The following is a 20006-nucleotide window of genomic DNA, read 5'->3' as shown; positions in this document are numbered from 1 at the left end:
CTACCTTGGGGAAATGTTACTTCTATCAGCTCATGTTTTAAAGAGTTGTCATCAGACCCAATGAAACTTTTTTTTTATGCTTTAGCTACAGATGGTGCAGAGTTTATAGCGTTCAATATCTTGCTTTGACATGGAATGTCTTTGTCATTAACCTGTCTTGATACTTTCACACTAATGTGAAATCTTTTGCAATATATATATATATATATATATATATATATATATATATATATATACATACACAGGTGAAACTTGAAAAATTTGAATATCGTGCAAAGTTCATTTATTTCAGTAATGCAACTTAAAAGGTGAAACTAATATATGAGATAGACTCATTACATGCAAAGTGAGATATTTCAAGCCTTTATTTGTTATAATTTGGATGATTATGGCTTTCAGCTTATGAAAACCCAAAAGTCACAATTTTGAGGTAACCTTTGCTCAGGGGATTTGAATTAATTAGCTGACTACAGTGTGACACTTTGAGCCCAGAATATTGAACCTTTTCACAAAATTCTAATTTTAATCTGCATTAATGCAATTCCTTTTAATTTGCATTACTGAAATAAATAGATTTTTGCACAATATTCTAATTTTTCTAGTCCGGAGAGTACTTATTAATAAACTTTTACATACAGTATTTAAACACTAGTAGTCTTTAGGCCAGAAAAGAGAAGGGTCATTTGTGGGTAGTAAAGGATACGCATGAGCAGAAAGATGATTTTCGGAGGAAATTAAAAATTTAAAATTAAGTGAAATACTACTTATTTCACAATATACACTGTATATATTTGCACTATAGGTGTATTGAGTAATTCAAAACATTTATGTATTTTCTTTGTGATATTTTTTATAACAGATGCTATCATAATTCTTTATGTTTTCTATCAGCTCCATGTGGTGGCCATCTGACTGCTCCAAGTGGGATGATTCTGTCCCCTGGGTGGCCTGGATTTTACAAGGACTCCTTGAACTGTGTGTGGGTTCTTGAAGCACAACCTGGATACCCCATAAAAATCACATTTGACAAGTAAGTTAACTGACCAAAAGATGATTCATTACACAAGAAAGTATATAAAACTATACATTAAAAGTTTGTTCAAAGTAATGTTATAAACCGTACAACGCGTCACTAACCTTTCAACAAACTTTGCATTAATCAGTAGTACAGTGTGTGTACATGATAACACTATTTCAGGTCATTATATCCTCCATTTTACCAGTTTTACTTATGTGCATGCTGAATGTCTATTTTGCAGTTGTCCAATAGATGGTGCCATCCTCTACACTCTGAAAGTAGAGGAGAATTTTCTTCCTAATCTTCTCTTATGCGCTCAGAAGCAGCCCCAGGATCATAGGGGATGTTACAAAGAAGTACTGACCTGTATGGATGTGAATACAGCACTTGTATTGAGCTTTAAACCTCCTATTTAGCTGTCTCATTGTCTGTGTGTGTCTCACTCAGCTCTTACTCACTCCACCCCTTTCCATTGAGTTATATTGACATATATAATATGATACTTCAGCAGAGCTGGTTCAACTGGATACAGATAAAAAGCAATTTCAAACAGAAAAGCAATTAGCAAGGGGGACTGTGTTAAACAGTAGATAACATGAGAACTAGACATTTCTCAACATATCACAAATATTCTTGTGACTGCTTGTACTATTGATCTATGCAAAGTTGTGTGAAAAGTTAGTGACCATTTAGGCATGCATTTCAAGTTTATCAGTTTCAGAATAGACTTATATGTGGTAAGATTGGGTGGACCTGAAGCAGTTTTGGGAGTAAAAACCAGGAGTGAATAAAAAAAAAGAGAAGTGTTATCTGTCATTTATATTTTCTCTCCTTTTATGTTTCACCTCTCATTTTGGCTTCTAAAACTGCATGCAGAAACTTGACTGTGTAGCTGTACCCTTTTAATTACAGTGGTGTCATATTCGTATTCATTGAAATTCACCAAGAGCAGATATTAGTTCAGTTGTCTTTAAATATTAATATAATAGTTTGGTCAAGAAACAGGTTATGGACCTTTATGGAAAAATATATTATTTTGAAAATCTCCAAATTCTTACTAGATAGTCTTATTGATCTGTTATTTTCTTTTTCTTTTCTGAGTTTGGTACGTGGAGACTCTTTCCTGTAAAAAGCCTTATGACTAATTTGTTTTGTTTTTAACGTTACTGAGGGAACTAGTTACATACTACATACAATATGAAGGGGCTAAAACACTCAATAAGGGTACTTTCACACTTGCGGCAGGACAGATCCAACAGGCTGTTCACTCTATCGGATCCGTCCTTCCGCTATTTCGCCATGCCGCCACTCCGGCGCAGCATGGCAGTTCGCAGTGAGAGGCTACTGGACTAAAAAGTCGGACATACAGTACTTTTAGTCCGGTGGCCTTTCACCGTGCACTGCCGTGCTGCTCCGGAGCTCCGCCCCTGTCCCCATTATACTCAATGGGGACGGAGCGGCGGTCCGACAGGGTGAACAGTAGCCTTAGCCTGTAGTGCTGCAGGTGAAATTCCATTGTAAATACCCCTTTAAGGCCTCATGCACACGACCGTTTTTTTTTTAAGGTCCACAAAAACAGAGTCCGTAGGTGCGTGATCCGTGACCGTTTTTTCGTCTGTGAGTCTTCCTTGATTTTTGGAGGATCCACGGACATGAAAAATGAAAAAAAAAACTAAGTTAAGTTTACCATTGAAATGATAGAAAAAAAAGGACACGGATCATGGACACGGACACGGATGACAATCTTGTGTGCATCCGTGATTTTTCACGGACCCATTGACTTGAATGGGTCCGTGAACCGTTGGCCGTGAAAAAAATAGGACAGGTCATATTTTTTTCACGGCCAGGAAACACGGATCACAGATGCGGCTGTCAAACGGTGCATTTTACGATTTTTACACTGACCCATTGAAAGTCAATGGGTCCGCGAAAAAAAACGGAAAACGGCACAACGGCCACGGGTGCACACAACGGTCGTGTGCATGAGGCCTAACTCTTTATGCACCAATACATGTGAAAAACATGGTTTATCCAATATTTCAAATTTGTGAGATTTTTTATTGTAAATTGCTGTCCTGTGCTACATGTTATTCTTAGTTCTACTCAAGTATTTGCACAACCCCCATGCTGTTGCATCTGAAGGTTGTTTTACAGAGAGATACTGTAGGAGAGCGGAATCTCTCCTAGTTTATGTGTGCAGTATATGGTAGACATCATAGTTGCTAATCTACACCCATTAGATTTGGTAAAATTAACAATTTTAGATGGAGTATGCAGAGGGACAGTGATGAAATGCAGAATATAAGTCATAAAATGACCAGCGATAATGTTATCTACCCTAAAAAGTCACCTGAAATGACAAGTACTCTGTATATATAGTGGTCCTGTAATACTCAATGAGTTTAGCGACAATTGGAAATTGATACCTAGTATCTGTGGTGATCTAGGGTTAATAGTGATGCCAGTTATCAATGATAGACTAAGCTGTTATGGATTACTATCTGATATTACTGGAGATCTAGGATGGTTTTGTGGATGATAAAATAATGACATGGTTTAGCCTGAACCTCTTTTGCAGTTTTCCTTCATATCAGTGTTTTGGTCCACCAGCCATTCATGTGGTTCCTTTCACTTGAATGGAGTAGCTTCCAGGTACTATGAAAGCTCCCTAAGCTTTGCCTAGGTGACTCGGTAAATTAGGAAAGTATTAACTGATGGTTGCAAATGGCAGGCACACTGGCAATGCAAGCTTTAACATTAGAAAACCAATGATTGTTATCATGCTTACCCATGCTGCTCTCACTATTCATATTATTACCTATGAGCAAAGTTAGACTGTAATATTAACAGTAGCCTTAAAGGGAATGTCCATTCTTTTGCAAGTGGTGGCTTATTCTCAGGATAGGTCGTCACCTGCTGGTCAGTAGGGGTCTGATACCCTGCACCAGCACGCACCAGAAGTCAATACTAAACAACAAAGCTCTGTCCATTGTGCAGTGGATATAGCTGGTTACTTAAGGGGTGCCCCCATTGAATTGAATGGGAGCAGCACTGTAGTAGCCAACTCCTTTCACTGCACAAACGATGGAGCTGTGTAGTTCTTCCAACTACTACACCATTGAGATTGTGGGGTGTCTGACCTCAACTAGTGACAGCTTATCATATGGATAACTTGTAATGGAGTGGACAATCCCTGTAATTGTGTTTTTAAGGATGCATTTGGTTTTAAAGATCCAACCTTATTTATAACATTATGTTATTTATTGTATCCATGCAGGTTTAAGACTGAAGTAAATTATGACACACTGGAGGTGAGAGATGGAAAGTCTTATTCTTCTCCATTGATTGGGGTCTATGATGGTACACAGGTTCCCCAGTTCCTGATCAGTACTAGCAACTTTCTGTACCTCCTCTTCAGCACTGACAAGAGCCATTCTGATGTCGGATTCCAAATTCGCTATGAAAGTAAGCCATATCTTTATGTAAGATTATCATAATGTCTCTGTAATGTGCCAATTGTATGGCAATACTTAACCCCTTCAAGACACAGCCTTATTTCACCTTAAGGACCAGGTCATTTTTTGCAAATCTGACCAGTGTCACTTTAAGTGCTGATAACGTTAAAACACTTTGACTTATCCAGGCCGTTCTGAGATTGTTTTTTCGTCACATATTGTACTTCATGACACTGGAAAAATTAAGTCCCAAAATTAATTTTTTTTGCATAAAAAAATACAAAATTTACCCCAAATTTGGAAAAATTTGCAAATTTCAAAGTTTCAGTTTCTCTACTTCTGTAATACATAGTAATACCCCCAAAAATTGTGATGACTTTACATTCCCCATATGTGTACTTCATGTTTGAATTATTTTGGGAATGATATTTTATTTTTTGGGGATGTTACAAGGCTTAGAAGTTTAGAAGCAAATCTTGAAATTTTTCAGAAATCCAATTTTTAGGGACCACTACAGGTCTGAAGTCACTTTGCGAGGCTTACATAATAGAAACCACCCAAAAATGACCCTATTCTATAAACTACACCCCTCAAGGTATTCAAAACTGATTTTACAAACTTTGTTAACCCTTTAGGTGTTGCACAGGAGTTATTGGCAAATGGGGATGAAATTTGAGAATTTCATTTTTTTGCCTAATTTTCCATTTTAACCAATTTTTTACACTAACAAAGCAAGGGTTAACATCCAAACAAGACTGTATCTTTATTGCCCTGACTCTGCCGTTTACAGAAACACCCCATATGTGGCCGTAAACTACTGTACGGGCACACAGCGGGGCGTAGAGTGAAAGGTGCGCCGTATGGTTTTTGGAAGGCAGGTTTTGCTGGACTGGTTTATTTACACCATGTGCCATTTGAAGCCCCCTGATGCACCCCTAGAGCAGAAACTCCCTAAAAGTGACCCCATCTAAGAAAGTACACCCCTCAAGGTATTCAAAACTGATTTTACAAACTTCGTTAACCCTTTAGGTGTTGCACAAGAGTTATTGGCAAATGGGGATGAAATTTGAGAATTTCATTTTTTTGCCTAATTTTCAATTTTAACCCATTTTTTCCACTAACAAAGCAAGGGTTAACATCCAAACAAGACTGTATCTTTATTGCCCTGACTCTGCCGTTTACAGAAACACCCCATATGTGGCCGTAAACTACTGTACGGGCACACAGCGGGGCGTAGAGTGAAAGGTGCGCCGTATGGTTTTTGGAAGCCAGATTTTGCTGGACAGTTTTTTTGACACCATGTCCCATTTGAAGCCCCCTGATGCACCCCTAGAGTAGAAACTCCCTAAAAGTGACCCCATCTAAGAAACTACACCCCTCAAGGTATTCAAAACTGATTTTACAAACTTTGTTAACCCTTTAGGTGTTGCACAAGAGTTATTGGCAAATGGGGATGAAATTTGAGAATTTCATTTTTTTGCCTAATTTTCAATTTTAACCCATTTTTTCCACTAACAAAGCAAGGGTTAACAGCCAAACAAGACTGTATCTTTATTGCCCTGACTCTGCTGTTTACAGAAACGCCCCATATGTGGCCGTAAACTACTGTACGGGCACACAGCGGGGCGTAGAGTGAAAGGTGCGCCGTGTGGTTTTTGGAAGCCAGATTTTGCTGGACAGTTTTTTTGACACCATGTCCCATTTGAAGCCCCCTGATGTAGAAACTCCAAAAAAGTGACCCCATTTTAGAAACTACGGGATAGGGTGGCAGTTTTGTTGGTACTAGTTTAGGGTACATATGATTTTTGGTTGCTCTATATTACACTTTTTGTGCGGCAAGGTAACAAGAAATAGCTTTTTTGGCATCGTTTTTTTTATTGTTATTTACAACATTCATCTGACAGGTTAGATCATGTGGTAATTTTATAGAGCAGGTTGTCACGGACGCGGCGATACCTAATATGTATACATTTTTTTTATTTATGTAAGTTTTATACAATGATTTCATTTTTAAAACAATTTTTTTTTTTCGTTTCTCCATAGTCTAAGAGCCATAGTTTTTACAGTTTTGGGGCGATTATCTTAAGAAGGGTCTCATTTTTTGCGAGATGAGATGACGGTTTGATTGGCACTATGTTGGGGTGCATATGACTTTTTGATCGCTTGCTATTACACTTTTTGTGACGTAAGATGACAAAAAATTGCTTTTTCTACACCGTTTTTATTTTTATTTTTTTACGGTGGTCACCTGAGGGGTTAGGTCATGTGATATTTTTATAGAGCCGGTCGATACGGACGCGGCGATACCTAATATGTATACTTTTTTTATTTATATAAGTTTTACACAATGATTTCATTTTTGAAACAAAAAAAATGATGTTTTAGTGTTTCCATAGTCTAAGAGCCATAGTTTTTTCAGTTTTTGGGCGATTATCTTAAGTAGAGTCTCATTTTTTGCGGGATGAGATGACGGTTTGATTGTTACAATTTTGGAGTACATGCGACTTTTTTGATCACTTTTATTATCTTTTTTGGGGAAGTAAGGTGGGCAAAATTTCAATTTCATCATAGTTTTTTATTTTTTATTTTTATGGCGTTCACCGTTCGGGAAAAGTAACATGACCGTTTTATAGATCAGGTCGTTACGGACGCGGCGATACCAAACATGTGTAGGGAATTTTATTTTTCTCATGTTTAATCAGTGATAAATGTGTTTTTTGATTTTTACTTTTTTTTTTACTTTTTTCACTTATTTTTTTGACCCAGACCCACTTGGTTCTTGAAGATCCAGTGGGTCTGATGTCTGTATAATACAGTACAGTACAATATATATTGCACTGTACTATATTTTACTTACACTGAACAGATCTATGCTTTCAGCATAGATCTGTTCAGCACCATGGACAGCAGGACGCCTGAGAGGCGTCCTGTTGCCATGGGAACCTTCCCCGTCTGCTCAGTTATGTTCAGAACTGCGCAGACGGGGAAGGGTAAGGACGGGGCTCTGGGGGGGCTGTCTGGGAGCTCTCTCCCTCTCCATCGGGGGGCTGCAAAGGTACAGCAGCCCTCCGATGGGAGAGGGAGGGAGCTCCCTGAGCTGTTAACCTTTTCCATACCGCGGTCCGTACGGACCGCGGTATGGAAAGGGTTAAACGGCTGACATCGCATCACCGATGTCAGCCGTTTATACCAGGGTGCCAGCAATGTGCTGGCACCCTGGTATACCCACTAGACACCAACGATGATTATAATGGGAGGCGGGCGGGGGATCGCGATCCCGCCTGCCGCACCGCCAGCCTCCCGCAACTGCCACACCGCCCCGCACCGGCCCCGCACCGCCCACAAACCGCCCCCTGCACCCCGCCACATAAATGGAATTCAGGGGTGCAGGGGGGTTAAAAAAATCGATTTGGGGCAATTTTTAGGTTTCTGATCCCTGCGGTCAGGGACCGCAGGGATCAGAAACGACATAAAGCGATCGCCGATAGGGGGGGGGTGCCGAAACTACCCGATCGCCGATACGGGGGTCACAGGACCCCCCTCGGCATTGAGCCTGAGTGCCTGGCTGTGTGTAACAGCCGGCACTCAGCGCTGTCACCATGTCTGCAGACATGGTGACAGTTTTATGCCATGACGAGTATACTAGTCATGGAGCGCTAAGTAGCAGTGCTCCATGACTAGTATACATGTGATAGGTACAGTATATTGTCACACTCTCCTTCTCTGATCGCTTCCCTGACAGGAATGGGGACGATCAGAGAAGGAGAGGCACACAGTCCCTCCCTAACCCCCCTTACCTGCCCCGATGCGCTGCGATTGGTCCCTCTGCAGTATTGGACCAATCACAGCGATCGTGGGCGGGTCAGGGGGCCAATACATCTCCTTCCGGCTTCTAGGGTTGCCTAGCAACCCCAGCACGCCGGCTTCACTGAATCTTCAGCGCTCAGGTCCCTGCGCTGACAGTGAAGCCGATCACGTACATGCACGTGGGGATGCGGTGAGGCACCACATTCCCCCACGTACATGTACGTGATGTTGCGTGAAGGGGTTAATAACTGAATCTGAGACTGGTTCTGAATTGCAACTTTGTCTGTTGAATTTGTGGCAGTTCTATTGATTGAAAATAATAAAAGAGTTGCTAGTATTTCACTAAATATAATTAACCACCACACAGTGAAAAAAAATGTATATGGAGGCAGGTTCTGCAGGAATGGGTAATTTGTGTAGCTATAAGCTCAGCAGGCAGGGCAGTGCACCCCTCAAATAGAGAAAAATTGGCATCATTGTGTTAGCCGTGCAGCTGCACAGTGTTTGGAGAACTTAAATCTATTAGAAGCTGTTCCACTCTGCAGTCTGATCATCTTTATTGATTTTCTTTTACTATAACAACTGGAGTAATGACTTCTGGACAGCATTATTGAATAAGAAAGCTGCTTTTATTCCGCCTTAATTTGGATTCTTTTTCCTTATGCTTTGAATGAGAGCTGCCAAGAGACCATTTCACAGAATCCTCTTCGGTTTCACTTTGTAGATGTACTTTGGTTTACTCTCCCTCAAAGAGCATAGTTATGGGTGTAACTGTGTTGCTATATCAATTTAACAGCTATTATTTACCATCCTTATATGAAATTCGGCTCCAGTATACACACAGAAGGAAATGTAGAATTGATTACATTGCATTATATGATATAAAAAAATATGACACATATTTTGGTACAGATTTACTAAGACCTACAGGCCTCTAGTCTTAATAAATGTAGTGCATCTTCTGGCAGTCCATGCACCAGAAATGTTAATCTATGCCAACTGTAAGCTGGTGTAGATCTGAACTTAAAATAAAACCAATTTGGGACACAAATCTTTTTGGCTGTGACTGGTGCCATTCCTCCCTGTCACAAACCAGCGGGTGTGAGCCCACTGTGCCACATGTCATACCCCCTCTAAGGGCGTTGTCTAAGTGAACCACTCGTTCTTCACAGTACCCATGATGGTGGGGATAGGCTTTCTCAAGAGGAACACCAGGTCCCTACTCCTTGAGGAGGATTGGCACACTATGCAGCTGGTCCAGGCGGACCAGGAGGTACCTAAGCAAGGTAGCAGAGGTAGAGACGTAGTCAGCAGGCCCAATCATAACCAGGAGCAACAGTGCAGTACCGAAGGATGAGGCAGCAGCGAAGTCAAACAAGCAATAGGTCAGGGTAGGCGGCACAGGTATGGGTGAGGCAGTCAGAGTCGGCAACAGGAGAGTTAAGGCAAGCAGGCAGGAATCAAACAGATAACAGAGTCCAGGCACAAGCACAGGTTTAGTACACAGAAACACAAGCAGAGGAATCAGCAACCTTTGCCGGACACAAGGACCTTGACACTCAGGCATCTGGGAAGGAAGCTGAGACACTTATATACATGCAGGGAGGCTAGGATTGGTGAGTAAGGTCTCATGATCTAACCCATAAAGCACAGGAAGTGAGTGACGTGCACCGGCCCCTAAGGAAGTGCTGCAGGGAATAAGCAACAAGCATGTTTTGGCCAAGGCTGAAAGTAAACTGTGGAGTGGATCCCAGAACATACAGTGCCTGCAAGGACAGAGTCCAGGACTGCGGGGGTGAATGGGGAAGCACAGGCAGCAGATCACCTCTGAACACGGCGGCCAGGACCGTGGCGGTAAGCAGGAGAACCATGGCGCCCAGCAGATGCTGTTACACTCCCTCTAAGCCCCATCCCTTTCTTGTTTAGTTTCAGATGAATGGCTTAAAAATGACTCCCAGCACCATTTTAATGTGGTGATTGGTGGGGAAAAAACATAAGGGAGTAAGAAGAAAGATGGTCGCTTGTTAATGGGAGGAAGCGGAGGTGAGAGCTTTCCCTGATTGGCTCAGACATACAGCCTCATCAGCCAATCAGGGGTGGCAGCAGGGAGACACCTGTGTAAAGAACAAGCAAATACCATACTGAGCTGCTTATGAAGGTGGATGGATCTCTGGCAGTGTCTGCCAAAATAAGATTTTAGATTATACAGAGACACAAACAAATATTCTATTGTAAGAAGGACAGTTGAGGGAAAAAATATATTTTAGGGACTTCAAGCAGGGAAAGCTTTGCAGGAGTGATGGACTAGGCACACTGACTTAATACAGCTGCTGTTGCAGAACCTCATTCTAGCAGTTCTGTGTCTCAAAACCAACCACCTGCAAGAGAAAACTATTTTTCAAATTCTTTTTTTTTTCTTTTTTTTCTCCAAAACCTCAGGCATGTTCCCAACTTATTGCCAGCACAGTACCCCAGTAGCATTCTGTTGCTGATCATTTTCACTTTTTTTCAGTGCATTATATCAGTCCGTATTAGCATACACATTTTATTATATAAAAAGCATTTTACAGCTATAACGCCATTGTTTTACCTAGTTCACTGTAAACACTGCATTTTTCTATCCATGTTAGCAGATGCATTAGTGCATCAGACAGCGTTTTTTTATACATTTTAGACTCAAAACATGAGAGCTGGCCATGTAAACTTCACATCCCAGATGCGGACCTATTGACGTGACATGTTTTATCTTTTGCGGTGCAAAAGAAACAATCGGATGCCCATGGAAAAACTTGGAAGCCTTTCCGTGTGGGCTTTTGAGTCTGTGCCTCCTCTCTGCAAAAGATAGGACATGTCCTATCTTTTACTGTATCTTGTGGATTGTGGACCCATTCAAGACAATGGGTCCACAACTGTGGTGTGGAGTTCACATAGCTGGTGCCCATGTTTTGAGAACCACTATTAGTGGGCACGGCAACCATGGTGTATGCTTTAGAATGATGATAAATCAGACCCTGCATTTTTCTATCAGTGTTAACGGATGCATGTGTTAACGGATGCATTATGTTAATAATCATTTCATAGCTAAACAAGTGTTATTTTAGGCCTAGTGAAAAAATTAATTACTGCAAACACTGCGTTGAATTATCCAGCAAAAAAAGATAAAGTAGTGTGTCAATATAAGTGAGCACACCTAGCAAATAATGTACAATAATACTTTATTTAATGACAAGAAACAAGCCATGTACCAAAAAAATAAAATCATTTAAAAACATGCTAAACACACAGAAGGGCTGCCATATAAGGCACCCGTCCACATGCCATCCCTCCTGGTCAGAAAATAATAGCACCACCACAATGCAGTAACAAAAAATAGGTAGTTAGTACCAAACAAATAACGCACAATAAGCAAATAATAATGATTATACTACAGTACAAAACTGCCTTGGCCCAGACAGGGGGATGGGTGAAACACCCGCCGAATATTGCCAGTTATCCTGGCTTCATCAGGGGTGTCAATTATCCTTGTAAGCAGACGCATTACTACATCAGATGATGTTTTCCTACATATAAGTCCAATAAATTCATAGTTGAACAACTGTTATTTCAGGACTAGTGTAAAAAAGAAATTGTAACAAATACCAGGTTGTATTATACTTGGTAGCGGACACATTACTGCATCAGACGGGTGTTTTCCTACATATTAGTCCAATAATACCATAGTTGAACAAGTAGTTTTTCAGGTTTAATATAAAAATCCTATTAACCACAAACACTGCATTCTATTATCCCTGTTAGCCAAAAAATTAGAGATGCATGTATTTTACTACATACATTTTATTGTTAATCCAGTGATATTAAACGCATATTGGAAAGACATTTCACCACAAAAATTGCCTATTCCTAAAATAAATTGACAATACTAGTGTGCAGTATGTTTGTAGAAGGGGAGGGATATTTAATAGGGATCCTATCTTTAAATTATAGAAAAAACTAGCAATTTTGCTAGTACCATTTAATAATCTGTGTGTACCAAACCAGTAACTTTTCATTTACAGGCTTAGAACAAAATGTGTGGAAAATTGAAGGGTACACAAAAAAAAGGCCCACAATGTGGGTAACAGCACCCACAATGTGGGTAACAGCACCAGCCATCCGGCCTTGGGCCAGGGTTCAATAGCATTCCTCCTTTTTCTCGTCCTTGTAACCCCACAGAAGTCTTTCAGATTCAGTTGCATTCTCTCTAAAAAAGGACAAGCAATGGGACAGTGTGTATTTAAACACGCTGTTTGTTAATACCGTCAAACATGCATTTACCCATAGCTATATATATCAGGGTCATTCTGACAATATTTGCTATTGCTATCAAGAACTTAAGGGGTGGGGGAAGAAAGAGCAAACTTTTTTTCATAAAAAAATATTAATCTTTGGAGACTAGAGGGTGTTAAATATCAATTTTCAGGGCAATTGGAACAACTTTAGCCATAAAACTAAAAACACTGAAAGGTAAAGTGAAAAACTTTGATTAATGATACTGATTAAGGAGTGGCAAGTGGAACTGTCAATTGAAGTTGATGTGTTGGAAATAGGAAACAAAACAAGTGCAAGGAAAAGGATCGGAGAGACTTTGACAGGGGTCAAATATATGGCTAGAGTCTATTTCTGAAATAGAAAACTTTCTCAACATGACATAGTAAGTACCTACCAAATATGTTCCAAAGAAAGACAACCAGTGAACTAGTGACAGGGTCATGGGAACCTAAGAATAACTGATGTGCATGGGGATGAAAGGCTAGTTCAATATCACACAAGAAGTACTGTTGAACAAAACTGCTTAAAAAGATGACATTGGCTATGATTGAAAGGTGTCAGAGCACACAGTGCATGACACTGCTTGTAGGGCTGTGCGTTTGTAGATCAGTCCCAGTGCCTGTGTGGACCCCTGTTCAATGCCTGAAATGGGCATGTGAACATCAGAGCTAAACCATACAGCAATGGAAGAAAGTGACCTGGTCTGCATCAATTTGACTGTGAAAGAGTCTGCTAGAAGACATTGAGGACCTAAACATTGTTGAAGAACAAGTATACCTCTTGATGACAATGGTGTTCTAATGGTGCTGGCCTCTTTCAGATGGATAATGCACTCTGCCACACTACAAAAATTGTTGAGAAATGGTTTGAGGAAGGTGACAGAGTTTGAGGTATTGACTTGGCTTCCAAATTCTGCAGGTTTACAACACCTACCCCGCTTATCAGGGCCTCATAGAGAAATAAGATGAGACCTAAGCACCTAGTGTAAGAAAATGAAAACAGGAACATAAGAAGCAATACTTAAAGCTTTGTATAATAGGATTATATATTCGAAAACCGAGATTACAAAAAAGCCACCATAGTGTTATTCCCCACAAAAAGTTCCAAAGTTTTTCTACCTGATCGGGACCCCTAAGCACTCATACCAAGTGTTATGGCTGCTAATGCTATAATTAAATCCATCTTGTCTATTAATATATTGGCCACAACTCCAAACTGTCCCAGTCTTCTTCCATTACCAAGCGTGGAAAACTGTATCAAGGAATCACATTCATAATGCACTTTGACACGCACTTAGAAAACAAAGCTTAGCCATTTCATATGGATCTATTTTCTGTAGTTAATTACAGAAAAACAGATGTGTTAGGCTACTTTCACACTTGCGCTTGATCGGATCCGTTCTGAACGGATCCGATCATATTAATGCAGACGGAGGCTCCGTTCAGTACGGATCCGTCTGCATTAATAACTTAGAAAAATTTCTAAGTTCGCAAGTAGTCTGAGCGGATCCGTTCAGACTTTCAATGTAAAGTCAATGGGGGACGGATCCGCTTGAAGATTGAGCCATATGGGCTCATCTTCAAGCGGATCCGTTCCCATTGACTTACATTGTAAGTCTGAACGGATCCGCACGCCTCCGCACGGCCAGGCGGACAGCTGAACGCTGCAAGCAGCGTTCAGCTGTCCGCCTGGCCGTGCGGAGGCGAGCGGAGCGGAGGCTGAACGCCGCCAGACTGATGCAGTCTGAGCGGATCCGCTCCATTCAGACTGCATCAGGGCTGGACGGAGGCGTTTGGGTCCGCTCGTGAGCCCCTTCAAACGGAGCTCACGAACGGACCCATGAACGCTAGTGTGAAAGTAGCCTTAAAGAGTTAACCTCAAGCATGTAACAATTGTAAGGGTACCTGCTCTCCAGGTACCCGCTCTCCAGGTACCCGCTCTCCAGGTACCCTTACAATTAAAAAGCATCTATGGAATATATATATATATATATATATATATATATCCGGTATATATGTTCTTTAGATCTCTTGCTCTTTGTCACAGATATTTTGGTCATGTAATATGCACTATAAAATAAATAGTTACTAAAAGTAACTATTTATTATATGATTTCTTAGCAAGATGGAAGTAACTCAGGTTTCTTCAGAATGAAAATTGCAATTTTAATTAAGTCGTGCTGTGCTGCCTTGGGATAACCTTGTGAAGACCTGCCCCAGAAAATAGTTGAAAATACTCCTGTTATGACTACATCCATACTGATAGAAACCATACAAATATCTAATTAATGTATTTCCTAGCTTCAAGACATCTGGTATGAAAAAAAAAGTGACTTTTTCTGGCTTGCTATCCAAGATTTTAAGTTAATACTTTATTTCTAAATTACTTTACAGATACTAAAGCTGCACAAAAATCCCATAGATATAAAGAAAGACCAACATAATACATTATCCTGGAACCAAAGCTGGTTCAGAACCGTAAAATATGCATGAAATCTTACCCTTAGATAGAGAAGACTTATTCTTAGTAGATTTTATACCATGCACCGCTATGCAACTTTTACAGAAGTCAAGTAATTTGATGTCCATTTGAGTCCATTTAAATAACTAATAGAAAATAAATCTGCACAATCAAATGCAACTGATGTGTGCAGACAACAGCAAATCCGCATATCAAGGGACCCACATTGTATGTAGATCGGTGGCAGTTTTTCCCCCCATATGACATAATGAAGAAGACCTTTCCACGGTTATCTCTGCAGTATGCACAGATCAAGCTCCATAAACTCCATCATCGGGAGAAATATCTCATAGGTTATCACAAATTCCTTTATATTGTTCACACAGATGGAATACCTTTTTGTGCTATGTCAATTTGTCTTTTAAAACAAAAAACGATAATTTACTTGCCTGCAGGAAAGACAGTTTTACCCAATAAACAAGTGCAATCGCCTACACCTTTAGGCTTAGTTCACACGAACGGGTGTGATCTGTGGCCGTGTTGCGGCCACAGTTCCGTGTGCATTCCGCATCACGGATGCGGACCCATTTACTTCAATGGGTCCGCAAATCCGGAATCGCGGAACGGTCGCACGGGATGGGACCCCTGGGAAGCACTACGGAGTGCTTCCGTGGGGTTGCGTCCAGTACTTCCGTTCCGCAAAAAGATAGAACATGTCCTATCTTTTAGCGGAACGGGCGGATCGCGAACCCATTAAAGTGAATGGGTCCGCGATCCGATGCAGCTGACCTACGGCCGGCGATCGTGCATTGCGGCCCGCTATTTGCACGGGTCACACACAGGTCACACACAGTTTGTGTGAACTCGGCCTTAGACAGGCAGATTGTCTGATACAAGCGTTTGCAGGAATGTTCATCCCTGATAATAGGTTTCACAATTGGGCAGTGTAAACCCGCCATTAGGTAAGGACTCCATGTACCTTAATGGAAGTACTGCTCCATCTAAAAACAAACCCATAATATAGCTGTATGCATAAGGCCTGAAAATCACACACCAATACTGAGATAGAGGATACCATGATAGATCTCGTCTTCTCCTCTTATTCGCTGCTGCAGGAGACTACAGGGGGAAAAGTATCTGTCGTAAATGGCCTGCGACATTTCTCTGTACTTTCTATACTGACTCCTGTGATATTAGAGCATGTACCTTTATATCGGGTGAAATAGGGCAAACAGAAAGGGAGAGGTGCTCATAGGGTGATATGTATGGATAGGAAGTAGAGTAGTCATTTTAGATGATTAGGCTCACCTTGTATTGTTGTGCAACTGTAGGCACAACCCTAGTGTATACAGGTAGAATCAAAAGTTTGGTGCTTCCAGTGTCGTCTGATCCTCACTAAAGGGGTTGCCGGCCCCTGGGAGGAATGTGGAGCAATTACAATGGGAGGAGGCATATGTGGGAATCCACAACATAACGGGGACACTTCTTTAGGGCAGCTATATGACTATGCGAATGTAGATTTAAACTTATAGCATGAAGCTTTCCAGTAATCTCATCCTCTGGTTATCGGCAATACAGACTTGAAAAAGTTTAACTCTGGTTTGTGATACAACATGGTTCAAATTCTAATAATTTCATGATCCTCTGGAAGCAAAATGTTTGAAGTCTTGATATTACAAGAGCAAAGACTAGTAGTAATGCATTTGATGTTTGATAGGTAAGATTGACCTATATCCATGTTTGTGTAATGATGTTGATGATGTAAACCTTACAGACTTTTTTCTTATTTCTTCAGCTGTAAAATTGCAATCCGATCACTGCCTTGACCCAGGAATCCCAGTCAATGGTCAGCGTCATGGCAATGACTTTTATGTTGGGGCACTTGTGACTTTCAGCTGTGATTCTGGATATACCCTTAGTGATGACCAGGCTTTAGAATGTGAGCCCAACTTTCAGTGGAGCAGACCGCTTCCCAGCTGTGAAGGTATGTTTGGCATAAAAGCTTACATGGAGAGTCTGGAGACATTACATTGTACAGATGCAGCAAAGCTGAGTTTATCTATCAAAATCATTTTAGTTTGAGAGCTTGTACACTATACACAGTTTAGTAAAAAAAATAGTAGATGATTCCTCCGATTCATAGGAAATTAGTTGTTAAAGGGATAATCCCATCACAGACAATGGGGATATGCCCCCATTGTTTGATAGGTTCAGGTCCCACCTCTGGGACCCCCACCTACAATGAGAACAAAGCGGGGAAATGAACGGAGGGCGCACTGCACAGGTGCTGGCTCGGCTATTTCTGCCTGCCCCATAGAAATTAATGGGAGCCGGGGCTGCGCGTGCGTGGGGCACTCCCATTCACTTCTATGGTAGCAGCAGGAAGCAGCGCTTGGTGGTGGATGGACCCTGGGAAATCCGGGGTCCTCCAGCCATAGCTCTCTCCGCTCTGTTCTCGTTGTAGGTGCGGGTCCCAGAGGGGTGACTCGCATTTATCAGACAATGGGGGCATATCCTAGCTATATGCACCCATTGTCTGTGATGGGAATACCCTGTTAAAGATTATTGAGGGATAGATAGATAGATAGATAGATAGATAGATAGATAGATAGATAGATAGATAGATATTGCCTTCATAAATTCATGGGTCTTCAGCCTAGGAATAATTCAAAAACTTCTGATATTATTCTGTTTGCAGCTCTCTGTGGGGGTTATATACAGGGATCAAGTGGAACTATCTTATCTCCCGGTTTTCCTGATTTTTACCCCAATAACTTAAATTGTACTTGGACTATAGAAACATCACATGGGAAAGGTAAGAACTCATATTTCACATTTTTGTTTTGAAAGAAATGTCAGGCTTCCCCTTTTCCATTCCTCTGCAAAAACGAATTAACATTTAGGCCCAGATTTATTAATCAATTTATGCCAGTAAACAAGCACAAAAGATCTCATGTGAATCCTTAACATATTCGTCTTCATGTGCACAATTGTATGTGTTTTGCGGTCTGCACAAAACAGACAAGAATAGGACATGTTTTTTTTTTTGTGGGGCAGACATTTGCATTTTTTGCAACCTCTTACAAATAAAGGAGTCTGTATTCATTCCTCAATAAGTGTGGACTGAACATGGTCCACATTCTGTATATGGTCATGTGCATGAGGCCCTGCTCTGTCATTAAAGCTCAGCCCCACTATGACCTGTGCTCTTTAATGGGGTAACATGCCCCCTGAGAAAAGACATACCTCCTAAGAAAGGACACACTCACCGAGCTGCCAGTCTGAACTAAATCTAGCAGAGCAATTGTAGCCATTAATCTGGAGATCTCTGGTTCCATGTGAGATACAAGGATGGTTCTAGCGTTGTTAGAAAGAGATTGTCATGTACTCTATAATGTCTGATTTTCTTTTTTTTTTACATCAATCATAGCAACCCTATTAAATGTGAATGACTAAAAGACCACATCCAATGAATAAGACTACATCCAGTGTGTGAAAACACACACACTTGCCAGCCACTATCAGTATCCTGTCTATATGGGGCATACTATACCTCCCGGATTTCATAAAAGGGAAAGACAGACAGCATGTTTTTCAGTTGCATATTTTTTGCTCCAGACAGAGAATTACTAATGCCCTTTGATGAAAGCTAATGGTAAAGCTAGTAATGTCTCTGACTATTTTTATTTTATGACCAAGTGGTGAAGGTTCTCTCAGCAGCTGGGACCTTCTAGATTTGGACATGCAGACAGAGTAGCATGAATAGGCGTATGTCGATTTCATGCTGCATCTTAATATCTGTTATTGTTAGAACTCAATAAAAAGGGTTTTGAAGATAAGGTTAAACAGAATGTAATGCATGAATATAAACTGAATGTAAGAGTTCATTTATACTGAGTGGAGAGATATTTCATCCAATATAACCAATAATGAGCAGTCTTAAAGATTGTCCCAATTCAATGAGTAAACCAATCATTCATGAGAGATAAAAATGTAATTTATCATTTAATGTTGTCACTTAATAGCCTGTCCTTTACAATATTGCTAAATCAGCAATCACTTGCAACTCCAGTGCAAAAACCACTTAGACTTTCTTATTTGGGAAGATCTTTTCTTTGCAAAGAGGTGGAATTGAACACCCTTGACCAGTTGCTTAATACTTTAAAATGAGAATTCATTTCCCAACTGTATATTAACATCCTCCAGGTGTATTCTTCACCTTCCACACTTTTCACCTGGAGAGCGGCCATGATTTTCTACTCATCACAGAAAATGGTAGTTTCAACCAACCATTGAAACGTCTCACCGGATCAAGACTACCAGCTCCGATTAGTGCTGGGTTATATGGAAACTTTACAGCACAACTTCGTTTTCTCTCAGACTTTTCCATGTCCTATGAAGGGTTTAATGTCACTTTTTCAGGTAAGATGACTCCAGGTTTTAAAATATTTTGAGTTTTTGATATTATTTAAGAAAAAAAGTGGGAAAATGTGGTTGTGCATTTACACGTATGTTTAACCATGTTGGCCAACATATGTCCATTGCCATCCTGCTGTAGACCATTCTTGAGAGTTTATCAATTTGTTGGCATCATCCATGGTGTTGCAGGGTCTCCTGTGGAATGATCATAACTTAAAGAGCTTTGTGTCAGCTCAGATAGCTTTCAGATTGGATATTGGGCATTACTTAAGAAAATGTATGTGTTTAGCAGCATATTATTCATCTGAGTGATGATTGTCAAACCTTTTGCAGTGACTTCAGATGCAGTTAAGTAAGGTAAACCTTTTAATGCTTTCTCCACTGGTTTCTTGGGTCACTTGCCAAATTACTTTGAACACTGAACAACAGATGGAAAAGAAACTGAGAACAAATTTGGATTGCATTGTCTGTTAAAGGGTGGGCCAGTTGACAGTTCTAGAACTCTTAAGATCATCTGCAATCTACAGAGAAATTCAGAA

At 40.6% G+C, this 20006-nt stretch overlaps 1 protein-coding gene across 1 annotated transcript in view; it reads left to right on the top strand.

Moving 5' to 3' along the window:
- Positions 1–20006, top strand: part of CSMD2 (CUB and Sushi multiple domains 2) — a 1088526-nt gene that overhangs the window by 861280 nt on the left and 207240 nt on the right. The window contains exons 16-20 of the mRNA XM_044285154.1: positions 892–1030; positions 4296–4483; positions 16844–17032; positions 17747–17863; positions 19255–19470. Coding sequence (XP_044141089.1) covers positions 892–1030; positions 4296–4483; positions 16844–17032; positions 17747–17863; positions 19255–19470 — 849 coding nt within the window. The remainder of the gene's footprint in view (positions 1–891; positions 1031–4295; positions 4484–16843; positions 17033–17746; positions 17864–19254; positions 19471–20006) is intronic.

This window comes from Bufo gargarizans, chromosome 3, assembly GCF_014858855.1.
Source record: "Bufo gargarizans isolate SCDJY-AF-19 chromosome 3, ASM1485885v1, whole genome shotgun sequence".
Classification (NCBI taxonomy): domain Eukaryota; kingdom Metazoa; phylum Chordata; class Amphibia; order Anura; family Bufonidae; genus Bufo; species Bufo gargarizans.
Note: the sequence above shows the minus strand (reverse complement) of the source record. Positions and strands in the feature narration are given on the sequence as shown.